Source organism: Lottia gigantea, assembly GCF_000327385.1.
Source record: "Lottia gigantea unplaced genomic scaffold LOTGIsca_64, whole genome shotgun sequence".
NCBI classification, from domain to species: Eukaryota; Metazoa; Mollusca; class Gastropoda; family Lottiidae; genus Lottia; species Lottia gigantea.
In genome coordinates, this window is record NW_008710179.1 from 707,514 (window position 1) to 729,786 (window position 22,273).

Here is a 22,273-nt window from a genome sequence, read left to right on the forward strand (position 1 = left end):
TTGTCATGAGACTGAAAGTTATATAAAGAAATAGCAACATATCTCAAATAATAACAAATTGTCATGAGACTGAAAGTTATAAAAACAAATTGTCACAGGACTGAACATTATAGAAAGAAATAGCCACATATCTGAAAGTATAACAAATCGTGAGATTGAAAGTTATAAAAACAAAATAATACAGATCTGAAAGTTTGCCATTAGGCTTATAAAACAAATTGTCAATAATATTCCATAATATAAATAGAGCCTATAAAATTACTGGTAATCAGTTTTCGAAACTGGAAACATGGACAATAGAGCACACACAATTATATTATGATGTATTATTATATGATTCTTCTTAAGCAAAATTATAAACGTTTTAAAACTAAAGAGATAGTTCCATATACACTCATAAAGCAACTGACAAAAATATAAAAACATATATAATTACATATATATAGTAAAGCCTAATATAATATATAATTAAATATTAATGATTGAAGCCATGAAAATATTAAATATACATCAATACGATTGATGCTTGAAGAGTAATCTTTTTATCACAATAGTGACAAAATAGGGAGCAAAGAGGATAATTCTGGTATAATTAGTCGATTATAATTAACATATAAAGATAACCTTCGTAAAATAATAAACTTTCAACGTATTAGGATATATGTTTCTACCATCTTTCACTTTCACAAGCAAACCACACACTGAGAACTGAGTTAATGAATATTCATGATGTCACGTATTTTCAATCCTATACATACGGTTTGATTTTTTAATATGCAAATCAATTCTCAATAAGTATGGCAACGCTTCTCGCATCTGATTCAATTGAAACTTGACAAATTTAATTTTTCCAGAAAGAAGATGATCTACAACTGTTGACAATAACTGTGAATTTTCAGTAACATGTGCTCTCAATTATCGCTATGTATAATAATTCACAATAATTCTGTCCAGGGCGGATTGTGATTAAAGCTAAACATTATATGATTGGCATTTAATACAACAGTTGTAGAGAGCGATGTAAATACATATATTTCAATTACTGAAAATTTTAGGACTTAGAGGGATGCCATGATATACTTGAAATCTTGCACTTGCAATAACTAATCTTTTGAAATGCATTGACATATATTAAATGGAGATACAATTATTATGAATGTGCTCTTTTGTTTGTCGCGTATTGTGATATGGAATAAGGATGCGGATGATAGCACACAATGATAACGTACTGATACAACTGGGGATACGTTTCAAAGCTAGGAATCATATCAAATCTTCAATTGCGCAGTTGTCATGTCTCTTCTTTGATAAACTTCCTTTACTGAGCGCTGACTCTGGGGGAAAGGTCGATTCGGTAGCCACTCGTTCATAGTTGTTATTGGGGCCGCTGACAAGTTTATCTCTACAAAACTGAAAAGCACCATTTCCACAAAACTGAAATTCTTTGGAAGTTCTTCTAATGTCATGGTTACCATTGAGTATACTAGTGAGATTCAAAGTGTCCTTCAACTGCTTAGAGTCTTTCATTCCGGGTGCAACATTGTGCAGATCGCTCGTCAATTGTTTTTGCCCCTTATTTTTTAATCGATTTGTTGCTGCATTCAGAGCTGGAGAATTCAACAAACGGTTTTTAAATCCTACTTCTGTAGCAGCTATTCTGGAAGCCCTGATCCACAATTCATCACACGTATAACCACAATTTTGAAGCTGATTACAAAAAATACACATGTTCAAAAGTTTATGTCGAAATCGTTCTTGGATATCATGAATTCGACTCGTATCAACATTGTCGAGATAATTACAAGTGAGTTTGTGAATATCTTCGATGTTGTCCTTATCACTAGTACTTAATTTTAAGTCAAGTAAACGACTGGCCTCTTCGATGAACTCAATCAGGTAGTCCAATAAATGTTTCCTGTCGTCCCGGTAAAATACAATTAGATGTCCAAGGACCAATAAGTAATTGTCTATGGGCGGATGTGTCCTTTCCACAAAATACTGTTTATAATCTAAACATTCTTGCAGACATTTTCTAGCTTTCTTAGAGTCATCTTTTACAATAAAACAATGACTGAGAGTAAGACGGACTATGATATTCTCACCACCGATTATAGCACATAGTTTATAGTTCTGTATGGCCTGCTGTAAAAGCTCTACTGCCTGGCCTATGCGTCCCCTGCAAACAGAATGATCAGAATATACAAAGAAAGTGGAAAAAGTAGCACCTCCATGTAGTTCTAGCGAGTCCTTCGAAAATAGCACGCAGTTTTCAATGGTCATAATGGTGTATATATATGACATGCCCCGAAGACTAATCTGAACACCATAACCTTCATATTCACCATCTTTTCAGTTGCGATATTGTTTACAAATGTAAATTTATCTCAGAAACATCGGCAACTGAATACTTACATAGCAAAATGAAAAGAACCCATATTAAACATCGTAAATCCAACATTGAAATTTTCTTTTTCAACTTTCCTACATATTTTATAGGCCTCGTTCAGATACTGTAAGCCTTGATCTGAAAAAATTCAGAATCCATTTTAATACATACTAGACTTTAATTCTTAATATTGTACACCTTGTTCTAAAAGTATAAAGAGTATAAGATATAAATCTTGATAATGTAAACATAATTCTATATTAAGAGTATAAGATATAAATCTTGATAATGTAAAAATCTTGATAATGTAAACATAATTCTAAATATAAAGAGTTTAAGATATAAATCTTGCTAATGTAAACATAATTCTAAATATAAAGAGTATAAGATATAAATCTTGCTAATGTAAAAAATCTTGATAATGTAAATATAATTCTAAATATAAAGAGTATAAGATATAAATCTTGATAATGTAAACATAATTCTAAATATAAAGAGTATAAGATATAAATCTTGCTAATGTAAAAAATCTTGATAATGTAAATATAATTCTAAATATAAAGAGTATAAGATATAAATCTTGATAATGTAAACATAATTCTAAATATAAAGAGTATAAGATATAAATCTTGCTAATGTAAACATAATTCTAAATATAAAGAGTATAAGATATAAATCTTGTTAATGTAAAAAATCTTGATAATGTAAATATAATTCTAAATATAAAAAGTATAAAATATAAATCTTGATAATGTAAACATAATTCTAAATATAAAGAGTATAAGATATAAATCTTGCTAATGTAAACATAATTCTAAATATAAAGAATATAAGATATAAATCTTGTTAATGTAAAAAATCTTGATAATGTAAATATAATTCTAAATATAAAGAGTATAAGATATAAATCTTGATAATGTAAACATAATTCTAAATATAAAGAGTATAAGATATAAATCTTGCTAATGTAAAAAATCTTGATAATGTAAATATAATTCTAAATATAAAAAGTATAAAATATAAATCTTGCTAATGTAAACATAATTCTAAATATAAAGAGTATAAGATATAAATCTTGCTAATGTAAAAAATCTTGATAATGTAAATATAATTCTAAATATAAAGAGTATAAGATATAAATCTTGCTAATGTAAACATAATTCTAAATATAAAGAGTATAAGATATAAATCTTGCTAATCTAAAAAATCTTGATAATGTAAATATAATTCTAAATATAAAGAGTATAAGATATAAATCTTGATAATGTAAACATAATTCTAAATATAAAGAGTACAAGATATAAATCTTGATAATGTAAACATAATTCTAAATATAAAGAGTACAAGATATAAATCTTGATAATGTAAACATAATTCTAAATATAAAGAGTACAAGATATAAATCTTGATAATGTAAACATAATTCTAAATATAAAGAGTATAAGATACAAATCTTGATAATGTAAACATAATTCTAAATATAAAGAGTATAAGATATAAATCTTGATAATGTAAACATAATTCTTAAAATACAGAGTAAAAGATATAAATCTTAATTTGTTGACATAGTTCTAAAAATACAGAGTAAAAGATATAAATCTTAATTTGTTGACATAGTTCTAAAAATACAGAGTAAAAGATATAAATCTTAATTTGTTATCATAGTTCTATAAATACAGAGTAAAAGATATAAATCGTAATTTGTTGACATAGTTCTAAAAATACAGAGTAAAAGATAAAAAATTTAATTTGTTATCATAGTTCTAAAAATGCAGAGTAAAAGATATAAATCTTAATTTGTTAACATAGTTATAAAAAATACAGAGTAAAAGATATAAATCTTAATTTGTTAACATAGTTCTAAAAATACAGAGTAAAAGATATAAATATTAATTTGTTATCATAGTTCTAAAAATACAGAGTAAAAGATATAAATCTTACTTTGTTAAAATAGTTCTAAAAATACAGAGTAAAAGATATAAATCTTAATTTGTTATCATAGTTCTAAAAATACAGAGTAAAAGATATAAATCATAATTTGTTCACTTAGTTCTTAAAATACAGCGTAAAAGATATAAATCTTAATTTGTTATCATAGTTCTAAAAATACAGAGTAAAAGATATAAATCTTAATTTGTTGACATAGTTCTAAAAATACAGAGTAAAAGATATAAATCTTAATTTGTTGCCAGAGTTCTAAAAATACAGAGTAAAGGATATAAATCTTAATTTGTTATCATAGTTCTAAAAATACAGAGTAAAAGATATAAATCTTAATTTGTTGACATAGTTCTAAAAATACAGAGTAAAAGATAAAAATCTTAATTTGTTATCATAGTTCTAAAAATGCAGAGTAAAAGATATAAATCTTAATTTTTTAACATAGTTCAAAAAATACTTAATTTGTTATCATAGTTCTAAAAATACAGAGTAAAAGATATAAATCTTAATTTGTTAACATAGTTCTAAAAATACAGAGTAAAAGATATAAATATTAATTTGTTATCATAGTTCTAAAAATACAGAGTAAAAGATATAAATCTTACTTTGTTAAAATAGTTCTAAAAATACAGAGTAAAAGATATAAATCTTAATTTGTTATCATAGTTCTAAAAATACAGAGTAAAAGATATAAATCATAATTTTTTCACTTAGTTCTTAAAATACAGAGTAAAAGATATAAATCTTAATTTGTTATCATAGTTCTAAAAATACAGAGTAAAAGATATAAATCTTACTTTGTTAAAATAGTTCTAAAAATACAGAGTAAAAGATATAAATCTTACTTTGTTAAAATAGTTCTAAAAATACAGAGTAAAAGATATAAATCTTAATTTGTTAAAATAGTTCTAAAAATACAGAGTAAAAGATATAAATCTTACTTTGTTAAAATAGTTCTAAAAATACAGAGTAAAAGATATAAATCTTACTTTGTTAAAATAGTTCTAAAAATACAGAGTAAAAGATATAAATCTTAATTTGTTAACATAGTTCTAAAAATACAGAGTAATAGATATAAATCTTAATTTGTTATCATAGTTCTAAAAATACAGAGTAAAAGATATAAATCTTACTTTGTTAAAATAGTCCTAAAAATACAGAGTAAAAGAAATTAATCTTAATTTGTTAACATAGTTCTTAAAATAAAGAAGATAGTGCAAATAGTATATAATCCATACAATTGTACGAAAGATATACCAGTACTTACCGTATTTGCCCTGTTTAGCATACTGTCTGCCAACATTATTCAAAGCTACTACCAGATCGCCTGGCACCATAGCTTCAAATTTCCGTCTTTCAAAAAGTGATGCTCTATAATACTTGAGAGCCAATTCATTATCTTGTCCAGCTGAAAAAAATAATACGAGGAGTCGGAATTTGAAAATAAAATAGGTTCTCCTGTCTTGTACTTTGACGGGACAGCCATTACATTCTCTGTTATGTTTCATCCTACTCTTTCTTTGTCATCAATTTAATTTATAACATAATAATTGAAATATGATATAATATTGTTTGGACATGGTTCTTGGTATTATTAGAGATACTCTCTCCTATAGAAACACTGACCTAGGTCACAAGTAACGAGTATGGATTCAAGCATAAACATATATCAACTTGATATATTCAAATAATTCAAATATACAATGCTATTGCTTCAAGGACTTAGATACTCTTTGCCTTCACCATGTTTTCGAAAATTACAAAGTAAAAGTCGATTCATTTCACCATATTTTCAATGACTTGAGAATTTATTTTTGAATGAAATGAAGCTTTACATCTCACGTGCTTGATTTATAGGAATTATAAAGACTTACAGTATTCATAATTATTACCAAGACTATTTAACATTTTATAAATAGCTGGATGATATGGTGTATGGATGTGAGCTAATTCTAGAGTTTCAAATAATAAAATCTCAGCTTCCTTAAAATCTCCTGAAAATACAACAAATTATTGAACACACATTTATTATTTCATTTAACATACATGTAATATTGTATTGAGCATCATATTGAACATATTTTGAACTATTCATTAAACTCTATATTTCTTATACATACATTAAATATTTCTTTTAACATACATTAAATATTTCTTTTAACATACATTAAATATTTCACTCATCATACATAGAACATTTCATTACATTGCACATTTTATAAAACAAATACTGAATCCTTTATTGAACAGTTTATAGAATATGTCTTGAACATTTTATTAAACAACATACCTGGACTATTTCATTGAACAATTTTGAACATTTCAATAAACATACATTGAACATTTTATAGGAAATACATGCGTTGAACAGTCATTGAAAAAATCCTTATACATGTATTACGTAACATGATATCTGAAAGTGATAGGCTACTTACGAAGAACATTAAGTATAATTGCTAGGCGAGCTCTGATAGATATAATATGATTAGTTACACTATTATCTATATCCATTTCTGAGGCCGTATTTAATGCTTTATGACAATATCTGAAAAGACAATGCAAGTTTTTACTGTAGGTTATACAGTCATCCACGAAAAGGGTCAAACAAATCAAAACACTGTTAAATGGGGCTTTTAAAAACGTTAAACAATAATTATTCCAGAATTCCTCAAATATAGTAAGGGAATCATTGAGCTTTCGATTGGCTGAATATAACATGACCCAGAACATTTAAATATTATATGACCCAGAACATTTGAATATTATATGACACAGAACATTTGAATATCATGACACAGAGCATGTTTACGTGTATTTCGCCAGTTTATCGATGAAAAATGGAATTTCACCCAAAAAACAATGTTGATTAAATTCTGAGAATCGAGAAGTATCATGAAACAGAACCTACTCAAATGATTCTTGATATAGACTTCTTTTGAACTTATTGAAGCTCATATCTCTATAGAAGGCAACAAGAGTACAACTTGGTCCAGAATCAACGAGTACATCTTCAGCTTTTTCAAACAACAGTGAAGCTTTATCAAGATTATCACTAGTTTCTAGAAAAGAAATAAATACACTAGTGGACCAAACTAATATATTTCCTTTAACTGTCTCTTTATATTTCATCAATAAGAAAAGAGAATCGGCCCACTTAAATTTCGAAGAGACTTTGAACACTTGAAAGTGGCCATGTTCCAGAGTTGTTGTTATTCCAACACTACAAAATCATAATCGTAAATTCCAGTTCCCGACATATATTTTAGCAGGTGTTTAAATCGTTCCGTATTTTTTATTGCAAGAGTGAAAAATTTAATATAAATTCGAAAATAATTGACCTTTAGATCTATAAGCAATGACTGTAAAATTACCTTTAATTTCAGTTAAAGCTCTACCAAGTTTGGCTCTTAAAGTAGCACATTCTAGCGAAGAACCGAATTTAGTAGCAGAGCACTCAATAACTTTATAGAAATTTAAAGCTTCCGATGGAAAACACCTAATGAGAAGATCGTCAGCATCTATAGCTACCTGTAAATACACATAATGTTCTATGGACAATGATTAGGCCTAGTTTGGTAGTCAGTAATTGTGATGGTCATGACACAGTTTCAGTTGATTATTACTCGGTGATTGCGGTGGTCATGAGACAGTTTCAGTTAATCAGTACCTTTAGTAATTGTAGTAGAATGATCAGTAATTGCGGAGGTCGTGACACAGTTTCAGTTAATCAGTACCTATAGTAATTGTAGTAGAGTGATCAGTAATTGCGGAGGTCGTGACACAGTTTCAGCTGATCAGTACCTAGTAATTGTAGTAAAGTGATCAGTAATTGCGGAGGTCATGACACAGTTTCAGCTGATCAATACCTAGTAAGTGTAGTAAAGTGATCAGTAATTGCGGAGGTCATGACACAGTTTCAGCTGATCAGTCCCTAGTAATTGTAGTAAAGTGATCAGTAATTGCTCTGGTCATAACAGTAACCTAGTAATTGTAGTGGAGTGATCAATAATTGCGGTGGTCATGACACAGATTCAGTTGATCAGTACCTTATAATCGTATTGAGGTATTCAGTTCGTGTTGTGATCATGACATAATTTAAGTTGATCATGACCTAGTAATAGCAGGAAGGTAATCAGTCATTGGTTTTGTCGCCATAACACAGTTTCAGTTGATCATGGCCTAGTAATAGTGGTATGACAATAGGCACATTTTCAGTTAGTTGATTATTATTAACTACCTTGATGCTTTGACTGGACACTCAGTGTATTGGTCAAATCAATGTCAATACATTACACATCATGACTTTGCATGTAATGGTCGCGAATTTGATTTTCAATCATGATGCACACGAAACTACGTATGGTTCTTACCAGGAAATAAGATAGTAACATGAAAGAACTATACGTAGTTTCGTATGATCATGATGTTTACAGTGTATGGATATAACATGTAGCTGTTCCTATATTTTAGTAGCCTACCTGCATGAAAACTTGAAAAGTGTCTCCAGTGCAATGTATTGCTTGTTTTAAAACTTGTTCCAAGTTTAACCAATCGGGTTGCAAATAACCATAAACAGTCTCTTGGGAGGATATAAAGAGTTCCGAGTTAGCACGGGTTAACACTTTACCAAAAAACGACACATATTTTAACCTAGTAACATCATTACATTTAACATGATCACGAAGAACAGTTTTTAACATCGCGTCTACAAATGGATCAACTTTGAGTCGGACTTGTTCGTGTTCCTTGACAAGCGCTACCACTGAACTCTTATACAACTCGTTTATATCATATAATATGTTTTCATTGAAACGTCCTGGGGGAAGAATGTCTTTAAGGCTTTCTAAACTAAAACTAGCCCGAAATATTGATAAATCTGCAATTCTTTGCTGAAGGTATTCCGTAAGCCCAGGGAAGAAATCTGATATGCCAGAAACAGTTTGGCGGTGTATTCTCTTCCAGCGAACGTCATCATCTAATAACTGTTTTAAATCCTCAGGTGTTATCGGGAAAATACTGTCATTCTTTTTCACAAGCGACGCTGCATCTAAAATCAAGGGCGGTAATCCATAACATCGTTCAATGACAGCATCCTGATATGTCAAAGCGTCAATGTTTCGAATGGACCTTTGGAATAATGTAAAACTTTCGACATCATCGAGTCTTTTAATTTCAAGATCTTGACTCCGATTATCCATATTATAACTTGTCTGTGTTGTTAAGACTATTTGTATTGAAGGACAACATTCCAGAAGGTAAAGAATGCTTTGTTCGAACACATTCTGTTCTGAAAAATTCTTGCTTAAAAATATCTCACAGTTGGAGAACAGTAGGATAAGGCTTTCATTATTGAATTTTTCGCGAAATTTTGAGAAAACTCCACAATGTTTCACATACTCTTTGATTTCCAGATCACATCTTTGAGAAAACATTTCCAGGAATTCTGTCCAAGAAATGAGGTTTTTGCATGGAATATGTCGTGTTATTCTTGGCTTGTTCTGATCTTCTGCTATGAGTTCTTGTATGGCCTGAAAGAAGAATTTTATCAATCGATAGACTGCTTCCAAATAGAAGTCGACACAGCATCTATTGATAATTAGCTTACACGATAACTGTACTTGACTTAAAATGAAAATTAGAAAGAATCTTTTTTCTAATAAGTTTCAAGTTCTGTAAGTCAAAAGGAAAACAATAGAGGCGTCACTTTTTCAGAACCCTAGTTACCATTATCGCTATTCATTGGTTTTTTAATACCAGTTTAAAACCTTAAAAACGAGGGACATACCCATACCTTTTTATTTGATTAAAGATTAAGTCGGGTTAGAATACTACTTCTTGTTCTGAAATGTGTCGCAAATAATAGTGGACAGTGACGATGACAATCGATGATGTCTTTAGGCGAAAATGAAGGACAGTATAATGTCATTTACATTAAATCTTACCTGCTGAGCTAACCGTCTTTTTCCCACCATCATCGGGCCTTGAATCTGTATCAACCGTCCCCTATAGTTTAAGGCATGTTTAATTGTTTCTCTTTCTCTTTGACGACCTATAAATGGTGCCAATTCTAGGGGTTCTTCAAATAAATCTAGGGTATTCACATCACAATTTGGCGATAACTGTAGCAGTTCACCCACCATACTGGAACCGGACAAGTTCCTCAATAGTGATTTACTACTATTGTCAAAATCTGAGACCGATGGAATACTTGTAACTGATATCCTTGAATCATTGCTAATACTTCCTGATGACATAGCTAAAATTGAAGAGTTTCTCTCATCGGAAGTAGTTTGGGATGGAAGTGTTTCAGACGAACCATTAGTTCTACAACTACATTGTTTCGGTAGTTCCGCAATGTGTACAGGTGATGCATTTCCAGTTTCACATTTATCATCAGCTCCCTGAGAGCGAGTAGCTAAATACCTAGGTGAATTATCAAACATAGGAAGACTAGAATTTTCAACATGGGCTTGCTGGAAACTTTCTGGTGACTGAAAAAATTGGTCAGGTAGACTCATATTCTCTGTAGATTTGCAAACTCTTGCAGGTTTTTGATTGCTAAATACGGACGAAACCGAGCTGCTTACTGACTGCATTTCGTCTTCTCTCGCCAAACTGTCTTTTGATGTTGAATAATTCAATGTATTGCTGTCTCCAATTTGAACATTGTCACAATCATTTACATTGATAACTAATTTGCGGTCATTGCTATCTACCACACTGTATGATGAATCTTCAAATAGAGAAAGGATAAAATGTAAAAACGACACTCAACTATTCAGTCGAAATAAATATTCGATAAACAAACATTACTATAACAGTGAACCTTATCATTATTAATGCACTACACACTAGTAATAAAATCACAACCACCAAATTAAAAAATCCATTGAATAAGGCGTTAGATATGATCATTTATCCTTAACAGTTAAGCTATGGTGTCAGATGTACACTTTTCATTCGGCAATCTTCGGCAATTTCCGTCAGAGTTCTAGTTTGGTACACTCTCATTAACGAAAGTGCGGTAAACTTTACATCTGATTGTATTACCCTTAAACAGAAGATGAAACTGTGCTAAATTAATGCAAACAACGTCGACTTACGTTAGCTAATCGTCCGATGAGATAACTATCTTCTGGCGATAATTTGTGCAATAATGGTGACAGTGATGTCAATTTTATTCTCAGTGAGTTTCTTGATGGACCAATTCACAGAACTCAACGAATTATTTATAATATGGATTAAGACAGTTACCCTTTTATATCATCAATCGTATAAATATACAGTGGTGTAACCTATTTTCGTGGATATAAGGATTTAACACCGAATTTCTGAACTACCTTCAGTATATTTTAAATATTGTCAAGGAGAAGGCACTATATAGGCGAAAGCCTGTTCCCCAATCCCATTATGTAAATAGAAAGAACTGTAATAAACATTGTCTCTTGAGGTTATTTCTTGTTATGACGTCACTGGTAAACACTGCCTATAAAATTTGAATAAAGGACTGGACAATGTGAACAGTCTTATAACTTTCGTGGTATTCTTATAGCTGATCAAACTCAAACGGCCTACCGAGAAAGTTCCGCAACTTAATCACGTTGATAAATGGCGGCCATTATTTACCAGAAGTATGCAAATATTGTCACGTGATCATGTGATTCTGGTTGTACGTTACATTACCAAATTTGTATAGTTATTAACTTCTGCTACGAGTTCATATCATTTATATGAACCTGTGTTATGAACCCGATAACAGACTCTCCTTTAATTTGACAATGATTAGAAATTTGACAATGCAAAATATTCAACTTACTGGATCTTTTCAATACAATTTAGGGGCAGTTGATTTGTTAAGGAGGTTGGGAAAGGTGGTGCTATAATTGTAATGAAACCTTAGACCAAAATCTAGAAAAAACGCGCCTCAACTTATCTGCAAGTTTTAACTGAAAATTATCTTTTTTCGGAATGCCCAAACCATTTAGAAGTCTCTTTGGTTTTGGTTGGTGTTGCAAATCTCCTGTGCGGTTTGACGAAACCCATATTTTGGCTAGGTCAAAGATAAACACTTATGCACAGCTCATTGAAAATTCGCGAATATCGAACTCGGGATCTCACCATATACATTTTGCATAGGCCTACCATGTTTAATTCAAAAAATAAAAAATTCGTACAGAGAAATATCAGAACTCAGGAGCCGGACGAACGGACTAGAAAAACGACAATACATATTATTATAGTGGGCGAATAAATAGATGTTACTTGACATAGAGTATGTTAAACTAGTCATATTCTAAAAATAACCTAAAGTATAATCATCCAACATAAAACATTACCATTTAAAGTTGATCTTGTAACTAAACAAAAGTAGGCTTACTTCACTGAGACAAATATACCAAGCCATAACAGTATCCTATACAATTTTGTGAATAATAAATGGATGAGTAACAAACAAAACAATGAATAAGTTTGTTTCTGATAAGTAACTTTCAAATATAATCACCAATTTCCGTTTTAATTTTAAATCATCTTCCTGGTGTGAATTGTATATCTAAAACATTTGTTAGCATTTTGTGACGTACAATCTCTATATAGATTCACTTGAAGTCGTCTAATAACTACTTAATAAGTTGTTTTAACTCAATTTCAATTATTCCCATCACTTCCAGGGCGTTATTAAAGGGATACTACGTCTTAGAATGAACATAAAATACAAAAATTTCAAACTTGGCCAATAAGAGCATATATTCATCAGTAGATATACCTGGTGTCATAAATAACATAACAGGGTCCTTATATAATCCGATAAATAAAATAAAAAAAAACTTAATTACCCATAAATATGCAATTAACTATTGAGAAACACTTAATATTAAGATTTTTCAATAATTACTTGTTTTATGAATTTTCCAATTTTCCAGATTTTCCAGGGATTCTGTTGTATCTTTATTACACCAGGTAAAAAAGTTCACAGATGAATATATACTCATATTGACCATTCTTGAGAATCTAAATTGTATGTTCATCCTAAGACGTAGTATCACTTTAACATTATTACGTGCAACGTCATCGACCACACAATGTCAAGCTATTACAAACTTCGTCTTATACCTTGACTGCAATAGCCACATTTATTGTATCACATAAGGTTGTAAATGCATCAATTTGATTGGTTTGTACGCTAGCAAATACACCAATTCAGAGACCTAGACAGAAAGTCCGTTAACAACATTAAGCCATAATGTATACTGCCTTTCTGTCGAGAGCTCTGAACTGTCCAGATTCTTATATCAGTGGATCAAATATATTGGGGGCCCCCTCCCGGGAACATAACATAATGCTCTCCTGTATTCTGAAACCCCTAGTCAATTTATTGCATGTTAATGGACGAAGACGAAGTATTTCACTCATTATTGCCGGTTGCTTAGTTTGATTCATCGTGTCAAAACCACACCCCCATTCGCCATACTTCCTCGTAATTACATAAGTATTTATCTAGTTGACTACATCTCTCATGCATGTAAACATTTGTAGGTAATCCATCTATAATATCTATATTTTCCAAGAAATGTTGGTTAAATTTAGCCCTGTAATACAAACTAAAATTTAAAGTGGGGCTGTTCTGTGATCAAACTTATATCAACAGATTCGAGCCACCAAGAAACATACCCGAAACAGGTTTGACAACGGATTTGTACAAGATAGGGTCAAATATGATTATCTAATCGCACGATTAAAGTAAATCGATATATAGTTTTAATTATGTCTGTCATAATTTAGCTACTGTTGGCAATAATTCGCGCATGTTTTTAGTTGAGTCTTCGAGACATTGACGATGCAAAAATTATATAAAATTTTAATAATATTTTGACCTATCAGAAAACATGTATATTATTAAGTTCAACTCATAGTCAATGTCGAAAACAACCCAGAATGGTTTACAGCTTTACATTATTTCTGATCAAGAAATAAAACAACACCTGTTAACATATTATGTAAATTAGCTGTTTGTTAACGGAACACGCGGATTATAACTGCACCAAAAAACATCCTGTTATAAATAACCTAATGTGGATAATGTCATATAGTATTACTAATACAAATCATGTCATGTTTAAATAGTATTTGCGATAGTGAAGTCATAAATGGTCATAGTAGGCTAATAACTGTCATCATACTGAGGCCATCATTACTGTGTGTAGACAAGGGTCTACCAATATAATTTATATATATCTTACCTTTGATACATAAGGCCGACACTCTCAGCTCTCTAAAATATCCGACTGTGAAACAAAAATTGATGTGCAATTGATAGAATATTACCTGCTGTATTAAACGGTTGAGGTGTCTTTATGTCACTGTTTTAATTATAATAAAAGGCGGCAAGACGCAACACGACCACAAAGTGACTAGTATATATAGGCAAATAAATAGTCAAAACTTTATACTTACTTGAACCTGTTACAAGTATACTGAACTCATTTGAAGACATCATAAAACGATAAATCAGTGACCTTTTTTTATTATAGTCAAATCAACTGTTCAATTCAAATGAATCAGAGTTGATATTATACTGCAGCCTGAGCGAAAAACATATTATTTAATTGTAGTTTACAATACTGACTTGAAACAAGTCAAGTCCTGGTGGTTAAATCCCTGTAGTTTAAGAGGTCGCACACAATGCATCCACAGTACCTCAAGCACCTCATAATAATAGACGGTCACACAACGAAAGTCCAGAGATTATTAAAACACAAAATAGTGATGTAAGAAGTAAATCTTTGTATTGTTCGCACTGAAGCATGTGATTTCTGCTAAAAATATCATTCTTGGAAATTCCGAATTACATCAGTTGTTTATTTAGCGCTCTTACACAGTATTATTATTTCATACTCTCTTATGTCTTCATTTCAACTAGGATGCACCAGAAAATAAGGAAATGTGTTGCATTTAATTATTCGAGATTTTGAAGCTAATGTCTAATTGTGGTTCACATTGACATTGTCCCATAAAACAAAGAGTGGTAATATATAAGTTTAATTATAATATGGGTCGAAATAAAACTGCAAGCATTATAGACTAAAACACAGACTGTCTAAGTATAACAGTAAGATGTATAAATACCATTTCATAAGTCTGCTAAGCTGTTAATGTTTCCTAAATTTCTGATTCCACAAACAATTTTTTCGGTAGTCAATCTAGCGTCGGCTGTTGTTCAAAACAAACGAAATCCTTGCTTCACCCACAAGTCCTATTATCATACAAAGCATAATGGTCTAATATAACCTTGAACTGTCTTTATTAGGGTCTATATTTCATTTCATAAGGAAAAGAATTATCGTTTTTCAACACTCCCTATACCCTTTATGTATATGGACTACAATGTATAATATTGAAATGTATTTTTCGAAATTTTATACACAATTTTAAGAGAAAATCACTATTGGTTTATTTAATCGACCCATCGATATATCCATCAAAACATTCCGACTTCAGCTAGTACATATATATTTTAATCAAGCTTATCCAATCTATTCATCAAAACATTTCAACTTCAGCTTGTGGACATGATCAATCTTATCAATCTATCCTTCAAAACATTCCAATCTCAGTTAGTAGACATGTTTTAACGATACCTACACAATATATTCACCAAAACATTCCAATCTCAGCTAGCAGACATGTTGTAACGATACTTAAACAATATATCCATCAAAACATTCCAATCTCAGCTAGTGGACATGTTGTAACGATATTTACACAATATATTCACCAAAACATTCCAATCTCAGCTAGCAGACATGTTGTAACGATACTTACACAATATATTCACCAAAACATTCCAATCTCAGCTAGTAGACATGTTGTAACGATACCTACACAATCTATTCACCAAAACATTCCATCCACAGCTAGCAGACATGTTGTAACGATACTTACACAATATATTCACCAAAACATTCCAATCTCAGTTAGCAGACATGTTGTAACGATACTTACACATCTATTCATCAAAACATTCCACTCTCAGCTAGTGGACATGTTTTAACGATACTTACACAATCTATCCTTCAAAACATTCCAATCTCAGCTAGTGGACATGTTGTAACGATACTTACACAATATATTCACCAAAACATTCCATCCACAGCTAGCAGACATGTTGTAACGATACTTACACAATATATTCACCAAAACATTCCAATCTCAGTTAGCAGACATGTTGTAACGATACTTACACATCTATTCATCAAAACATTCCACTCTCAGCTAGTGGACATGTTTTAACGATACTTACACAATATATCCATCAAAACATTCCAATCTCAGCTACTGGACATGTTGTAACGATATTTACACAATATATTCACCAAAACATTCCAATCTCAGCTAGCAGACATGTTGTAACGATACTTACACAATATATTCACCAAAACATTCCAATCTCAGCTAGTAGACATGTTGTAACGATACCTACACAATCTATCCACCAAAACATTCCATCCACAGCTAGCAGACATGTTGTAACGATACTTACACAATATATTCACCAAAACATTCCATCCACAGCTAGCAGACATGTTGTAACGATACTTACACAATATATTCACCAAAACATTCCAATCTCAGTTAGCAGACATGTTGTAACGATACTTACACATCTATTCATCAAAACATTCCACTCTCAGCTAGTGGACATGTTTTAACGATACTTACACAATCTATCCTTCAAAACATTCCAATCTCAGCTAGTGGACATGTTGTAACGATACTTACACAATATATTCACCAAAACATTCCAATCTCAGCTAGCAGACATGTTGTAACGATACTTACACAATATTTTCACCAAAACATTCCAATCTCAGCTAGTAGATATGTTGTAACGATACCTACACAATCTATTCACCAAAACATTCCATCCACAGCTAGCAGACATGTTGTAACGATACTTACACAATATATTCACCAAAACATTCCAATCTCAGTTAGCAGACATGTTGTAACGATACTTACACAATATATTCACCAAAACATTCCAATCTCAGCTAGCAGACATGTTGTAACGATACTTAAACAATATATTCACCAAAACATTCCAATCTCAGCTAGCAGACATGTTGTAACGATACTTACACAATCTATTCACCAAAACATTACATCCACAGCTAGCAGGTATGTTGTAACGATACTTACACATCTATTCATCAAAACATTCCAATCTCAGCTAGTGGACATGTTTTAACGATACCTACACAATATATTCACCAAAACATTCTAATCTCAGTTAGTAGACATGTTTTAACGATACCTACACGATATATTCATCAAAACATTCCAATCTCAGCTAGTAGACATGTTGTAACGATACTTACACAATATTTTCACCAAAACATTCTAATCTCAGTTAGTAGACATGTTTTAACGATACCTACACAATATATTCATCAAAACATTCCAATCTCAGCTAGCAGACATGTTATACTTACACAATCTATTCATCAAAACATTCCAATCTCAGTTAGCAGACATGTTGTAACGATACCTACACAATATATTCACCAAAACATTCTAATCTCAGTTAGCAGACATGTTGTAACGATACTTACACAATATATTCACCAAAACATTCCAATCTCAGCTAGCAGACATGTTGTAACGATACTTACACAATCTATTCACCAAAACATTACATCCACAGCTAGCAGATATGTTGTAACGATACTTACACATCTATTCACCAAAACATTCCAATCTGAGCTAGTGGACATGTTTTAACGATACCTACACAATCTATCCTTCAAAACATTCTAATCTCAGTTAGTAGACATGTTGTAACGATACTTAAACAATTTCTTCATCAAAACATTCCAACCACAGCCAGTAGACATGTTTTAATAAAGCTCGTCCCATCTATTCCCCAAAGCATTCCAACCACAGCTAGTAGACATGTTTTGATAAAGCTCGTCCAATCTATTCATCAAAACATTCCAACCACAGCTAGTAGACATGTTTTGATAAAGCTCGTCCAATCTATTCATCAAAACATTCCAACCACAGCTAGTAGACATGTTTTGATAATGCTCGTCCAATCTATTCATCAAAGCATTCCAACCACAGTTAGTGGACAAGGATTAACTAAACTTGTCCATCGAATCATTCCTACATCTGGGTTACCCAATCTATCCATCAAAATATTCCAACCCCAGCAAGAGCTTATGGGACATGCTTAAATTAGGCTTAGCAAATCTTTTACTCAAAACATTCCATCCTCAGCTAACAGACATTTTTCAAATCATGGTCTCCTATCTGCCCCTTCGTAGCTAGCAGACGTGTTTTAATCAAGCTTATCCCAGCTATCTTTCAAAACATTCAGGTAATTGACATGAAAACCGCCCATTCCAAGATAGCACATTTATGTAGATTTATATATCAAAGCATTCCCACCTCAGCTAATGGAAATTCTTTAATCAAGCTTAAACAATTTGTCCATCGAATCATGAAGTATTCCGTTTTAAAAGCTAATAGACCTGTTTTCACAAAGCTTACCCAATCTATTACTTGAAGCATTTAAGATTTTAACCCATCACCCATCCAAAGCAGACAATTATGATCCAACAACTTTTATTTTTAACAGACATCTCAATGAACTTAAACGAAAATGCAACCAATGACAAAATTATTATGAGTCCAGTTTTAAATGTTGTTCTCATCTTATCTTTTTTTAGAATTTATCGGAAATGTAACACATAGGTGTAAAATTTCAAATAGCCCACTAATCAGTAGCCTTATTCCATTTTGATTGGCCAGGATTACCATGTTATTTAACATTGAGTCGGCTTTCAAAATGTCTTTATGTTAAGGGCTCTGCAAGATACAATCCAATCAAATCGCTACATTCCAACACTAAAATAAATTGTATACGCTCCTATGCACATCAAAATAATGTCGCAATACCCTTTCATATTCAACCTAATAAACCTCTCATTCGTCGAACTGTTACAAAAATACATCAGCAAATTTTCCAGGTGTGTTAATCATCGACATCTTAAAGGTGGATATTCCCTGTTCTTTGATCTAATATCTCCTTCTATAAGATTTAGAGAGGAATTGCGTTGCTCAAATGTCAATTTGTTTCACTTGAGGATATGTGGCTCTGAGGAGGTAGCAAATAGATCTGATATTAACTTATAGGTCATGGTTATCTGAGCATTGGCAGCAAATTTTAGAACGCGGTGGAAGTTCAAATCCCGTGATGCCTCTTTATCTTCCTTGGTTGGTTAGATCTAATTTGGTTTTTGGTTACAGATAAAACGTTGTTTGAAAATTAGAACAACCTCATTGACGTCTATTAAAGATGGGTCCCCTTATTTTCATTTATGAAAATGAAAATGCTAGTACTTATATGAATAGAAAGTAAAAATGTTCTAATGACTTGGAAAAATACAATTGTCCAACATGTCCATTATTAATTCATAATTAGCTAAATTAGAATAGAATTACCAGCAGAATTTCAAATAGTTCGCTTCACACTTTAAAATAAGGAAATCCATCTGTAAAGTATTCCTTAAATCAACATACGCTGTTCTTCGAAACCAGAGCATGTAGTAATAAACTGGTTATCTTCCGCGTGTACTGTATGATATTATATGAACTTACCTATTCATTATATACCCCATTCTTCTAAAAAATATACATTGTCTGCATATCGATAAAAGTCTAACATCTAACTGTAAATTATCATGTATACGACATGTAATATCATTTATTTTATTTCCTTCTTCTCCACTTGTATGACAGGTTTATTCTTAATTATATGCAGCCTATGCGAAGTGTAATTGGCGCGAAGTCATCTGTAACGTTTCTATGAATTATTAGATGAGGATGTGGGTGATAATAGATTTGAAAGAGCGAGGAGGCACTCAATTTCCCGAGCGTGTTGGCGTTGGATAATCACTGATCATCAACTAATGTAAATCCAGGGATCATGAAACGATCATCACTGTTTATCCAGGAATCATCATGAAACACTGTATATTCAAGGATGAAGCGATCATCACTGTACGTATATTCAAGGATCCTGAAACGATCATCAATGAATATTCAAGGATCCTGAAACTATGATCACTGTATATTTAAGGATCCTGAAACGATCATCAATGAATATTCAAGGATCCTGAAACGATGATCACTGTATATTTAAGGATCCTGAAACGATCATCAATGAATATTCAAGGATCCTAAAACGATGATCACTGTATATTTAAGGATCCTGAAACGATCATCAATGAATATTCAAGGACCCTGAAACGATGATCACTGTATATTTAAGGATCCTTAAACGATGATCACTGTATATTTAAGGATCCTGAAACGATCATCAATGAATATTCAAGGATCCTGAAACGATGATCACTGTATATTTAAGGATCCTGAAACGATCATCACTGAATATTCAAGGATCCTGAAACGATGATCACCGTATATATTTAAGGATCCTGAAACGATCATCAATGAATATTCAAGGATCCTGAAACGATGATCACTGTATATTCAAGGATCCTTAAACGATGATCACTGTATATTTAAGGATCCTGAAACGATCATCAATGAATATTCAAGAATCCTGAAAAGATGATCACTGTATATTTAAGGATCCTGAAACGATCATCAATTAAATTCAAGGATCCTGAAACGATGATCACTGTATATTCAAGGATCCTTAAATGATGAACACTGTATATTCAAGGATCCTGAAACGATGATCACTGTATATTCAATGATCCTGAAACGATCACCATTGTATATGCAAAGATCATGAAACGATGATCACTGTATATTCAAGGATCCTGAAACGATCATCAATGTATATTCAAGGACCCTGAAATGATGATCACTGTATATTCAAGAGATTTCTTTTTGAATCAGATCCCAATGCTTTTATGATCCGATTGTAACGTGGATGAGACCGGTTTCCTACAATACAATAAAACTAGCCTGTCGTCATTATCCTAGTAATTTGTTCTTGACTGGCATTTTGGCCTTGCTCAATAAAACTAGCCTGTCGTCATTATCCTAGTAATTTGTTCTTGACTGGCATTTTGGCCTTGCTACATATCAGCATCATGTGCAACGTGAAAGGAGTTTATGTTGTGACGTAAAAATGACAAAGAAATAAATTATTATATTCTTGTGTTTTAATGATATATATAATGATGAAGAGAAACATTTAACAGAAAAGATAGACCAAAGTATATACTGTCAGACATCTGTGTATGTATTTGGTCAAATGTGAGATTAATGTAGACATAAAGAGATTTGAGGTTATTGTTCACATCGTAGAAACAGTAGCACCATTAATAATCAGTATATATACATGAAGTCTGTTACATAGAAATAATTTATCTAAAGGAGTTTTTGACAAAATATGATATGAAATCAGAATATTTGATACAATAAAAAGAAATAATTTACAATAGAAATCATGAAGGAAGGAACTATAAACAATATGAAATATGAATGAAATATCAAATATAAAAGTAATGATAAATCTAATGCAAAGACATGACATATCCAGCTTATTGTTAGCCAGTAGCATTCAGCCAGCCAAACTAAGCTGACTTAACTATTCAAACCAGATTTCAGCCACCTCCAAAGTAGGTGCAAATTAAGGTAGCTTTAGTTTAACTGGAGTTCAGAGGACTAAAAAAAAAACATCTCGAAGAATGGTTGATAATTGAGATGCCTTGACTTTGGTCGTCTGAACGCTCTACAAGAAGTTGAAGCTGAATATACAGAATTAAGCTCTAAATAAGCTTTAAGTTTTTGATGGTATTCACAAAATATTACACTGTATAAATATGATGCTCTCAATATATCTAATGCATCCTATCAATCTATTGTGTTGGACATTTAGAAGGATCTTTACTAGGTGATAGTCCTTTT

The 22,273-nt window shown here is 31.5% G+C and overlaps 1 protein-coding gene across 1 annotated transcript; it reads right to left on the reverse strand.

The window, feature by feature from the left end:
* Window positions 1-1,263: 1,263 nt before the first annotated feature.
* LOTGIDRAFT_235440 (hypothetical protein) lies at window positions 1,264-15,035 on the reverse strand (the record flags this gene model as incomplete). Its single annotated transcript, XM_009064676.1, has 10 exons — window positions 14,780-15,035; window positions 10,270-11,060; window positions 8,806-9,855; window positions 7,699-7,855; window positions 7,236-7,386; window positions 6,763-6,872; window positions 6,202-6,321; window positions 5,595-5,735; window positions 2,413-2,524; window positions 1,264-2,176 (listed from the first exon to the last, which is right to left on the reverse strand). The coding sequence occupies exons 1-10, from the start codon at window positions 14,820-14,822 to the stop codon at window positions 1,264-1,266; spliced, it is 3,588 nt and encodes a 1,195-aa protein (XP_009062924.1). The 5' UTR covers window positions 14,823-15,035.
* Window positions 15,036-22,273: the final 7,238 nt, after the last annotated feature.